Source organism: Penaeus monodon, chromosome 36 (assembly GCF_015228065.2).
Source record: "Penaeus monodon isolate SGIC_2016 chromosome 36, NSTDA_Pmon_1, whole genome shotgun sequence".
NCBI lineage: Eukaryota > Metazoa > Arthropoda > Malacostraca > Decapoda > Penaeidae > Penaeus > Penaeus monodon.
In genome coordinates, this window is record NC_051421.1 from 21,027,251 (window position 1) to 21,029,750 (window position 2,500).

The window sequence follows — 2,500 nt, forward strand, 5'->3', positions numbered from 1 at the left end:
GGCGCGGGGTGAATCCAGCGAGCTGGTAGCCCGGGGGGGGGGGGCAGCGGATACGGACGCTGCTCTCTCTGTGTTCAGACAATATTTGACCGTGAAGGAAAGAACATCAGTTGCTTGGCCTTTTGTTATTTGCGATTAAACGCACTCGCACGCACGTGAAGGGAACGCCCACAGACGCCCACCTTTGCCGCATTCAGTGACCGGCGCAGCCCTCGTTCCGCCCACGTCTGCTGCGACCTTTCCCTCTCCCTGAACGCCGTAGTTGCCCAGCAGCGGACTCTTCGTTAAGAATCCGGAAGGGAAAAAAGAATGTACCTTATTTTTTCATCCTTTCGGGGAGGGGGATGGAGGGTGGGGGTCTGGGTGCGTGGAGACCGCGTGTCTAACTCTGAACACGGAACATGGCCGGCTTCCAGCTCGGCATTAATTTCCAATTGGCCCTCGCTTCCTCGTGGTTCTCTTCCTCCTCCTACGCCTCCAGTTACACCTCCTCTTATGCCTCCTCTTCTTCCTTCCGACTGTGGCCAGTATTTATTTTTTATTTTTTAACGTCCTTGCATTTTCGCAATTCTGTTTCCACTACCTGTCTGTATGTCCTGTTTTCGTCTGCATATTTACTTTTCCTAATCTCTCTCCCTTCCCCCCTCCCTCTCTCCTCCCCCCCCCTCGTACCCCATCTCTCTCCTGTTCCCTCTTTCCGTCCATCCAATGCTCTCTCTCTCTCTCTCTCCTATCTTCTCTGTATTTTATTCTAGTGGGGTGACTAGGCCTAAATTCACCCTTCCCGTAAATGACCAGGCTCTCCCGTGTTCGAACACCGACTAGTGAATCCCGTTAATTGATCCGTCTTGAATTTTCTTAGTTTCGCTCCTCCCGTCCTGATCCCCTTCTCTTCTGTTTCCTTCTCACCCTCCCTCCTTCCTTCTGTTTCCCTTTCCATTTACATGCACATTTACGTTTCGCTCCCTCACTTCATCCGTCTCTCCTTTCTTTCCCTTTCCACCATCCCTCCCTCTCTCTCTCCCTCTCTCTCTCTCTCTCTTTACATTTTTCCCCCACGGAAGGCTCCGTCTATCCGTCCTCCCTTCCCCGCCCTCTCAACCTCTCTTCTATCTCATTCTTTCTCTATCTCTCTCACTCTTTCTCTGATTCTCTCTCATTCTTTCTCTCTTTCTCTCTCCTCCTTTCTCTTTCTCTCTCCTTCTTTCTCTAATTCTCTCTCTTGTTCTGGATTGTCACTCGCCACCTCATCTCTGTCTTTATTCCCTCCCGTCCTAAGAGCAACAGCTGAATAGCCAGCGACTGCATAAGAGAGAGCGACCCTCGGGTACTGTTGTGGGAGTAGCTCAAATTGGGAGTTTAAGTAATGTGTAAAAATGTTGCACAGAGGGTTGGAAAGATCGAGATTCAGCGTGCAAACTTGCCAGATGTTGAGCTGACTCTTGCCACACAGAGAGTAACAGCAACATGAACAACAACATCAGCAACAGAGTCAACAACAACAGCAATGATAACAGTAACAACAGTGAAAACACAGCACTTCCCTCATTCTCGTAACACGAGAGAGGGTTGCCGATCACGGGCGTGAATCCGTAGGTGTTATTTGAGGGTACGTACCCTATACACCCCTCCCCCACTCCCTCCGCCTCTACCCCACTCCCGTAGGGTAGTGTGACTAACCATCTCGTAAGAACTTCGTACCATAGACACTTATGTAACTCCCAGTTGAATTTAGCTTCTATATTTTTACTTTGCAGACATTGTGTTGGATCAAATATGCGCGAGTGTCATTTTCAAAACGTCTGCTATGCAAAAGACGGGAAGGGATTTGGGTGTTATCTTTACCCTTCGTGTTGTCATCCTACTCTGCAATTTCGCTTCTCCCTTTGCTCTGCCCTTTCGGCTCCCGAGACCAGAGCCTCTTGTCTTCTCCGCTGACCCCCGTTTCTCTCCCTCGACAGACGAACTTCAGCAGCCCAACAGCGAGCAGGACGGCGAGCCTGAGGAGGAGGAGGAGGGTCACTCCGCTCCGAGCACGCCCACACACGAGAGCAACTCACGCCCACAATACAAACCCGCCCACAACTATTACAATAACCAGCACTACCGACGCGGCGGTCACCACGCTGGCTATTACGACAGATCCTACGATAGGAGGTTCGACAAAAACTACGACAGAAGAGGAAGCTACGAGAAGTACAAGAATGAGAACCTCAGGAATTTCGAGAACCGGGGGCCCTACGAGAAGCCCTACGGCAAGTTCTATGATCGGAACTTCTACTACGACAATAACAAGTATTATGGACGACCCCCATTCTACGAGCGTGGCTTCAAGTTTGGCGGAGGCTTCGTAGAGCGAGGCCGACGACCCTTCCGACCATACGGCCGCCCGGGCTTCTTCCAGCGAGGCTTCCACGGGCCCTTCCAGGATGGCGGCTATCCGAAGGGCGCCGGCGGAGGCCAGGAGGACGAGGAATGGGAGGAGAACTCGACGGAGGAG

The 2,500-nt window shown here is 51.8% G+C and overlaps 1 protein-coding gene across 2 annotated transcripts in view; it reads left to right on the top strand.

Annotated features, from left to right (window-relative positions):
- Window positions 1–2,500, top strand: part of LOC119595840 — a 52,090-nt gene that overhangs the window by 15,255 nt on the left and 34,335 nt on the right. For both annotated transcript variants that reach the window (XM_037945030.1, XM_037945031.1), the window contains exon 2: window positions 1,962–2,500. This exon is cut by the window's right edge and continues 76 nt beyond it. In XM_037945030.1, the coding sequence (XP_037800958.1) occupies window positions 1,962–2,500 (539 nt within the window). The remainder of the gene's footprint in view (window positions 1–1,961) is intronic.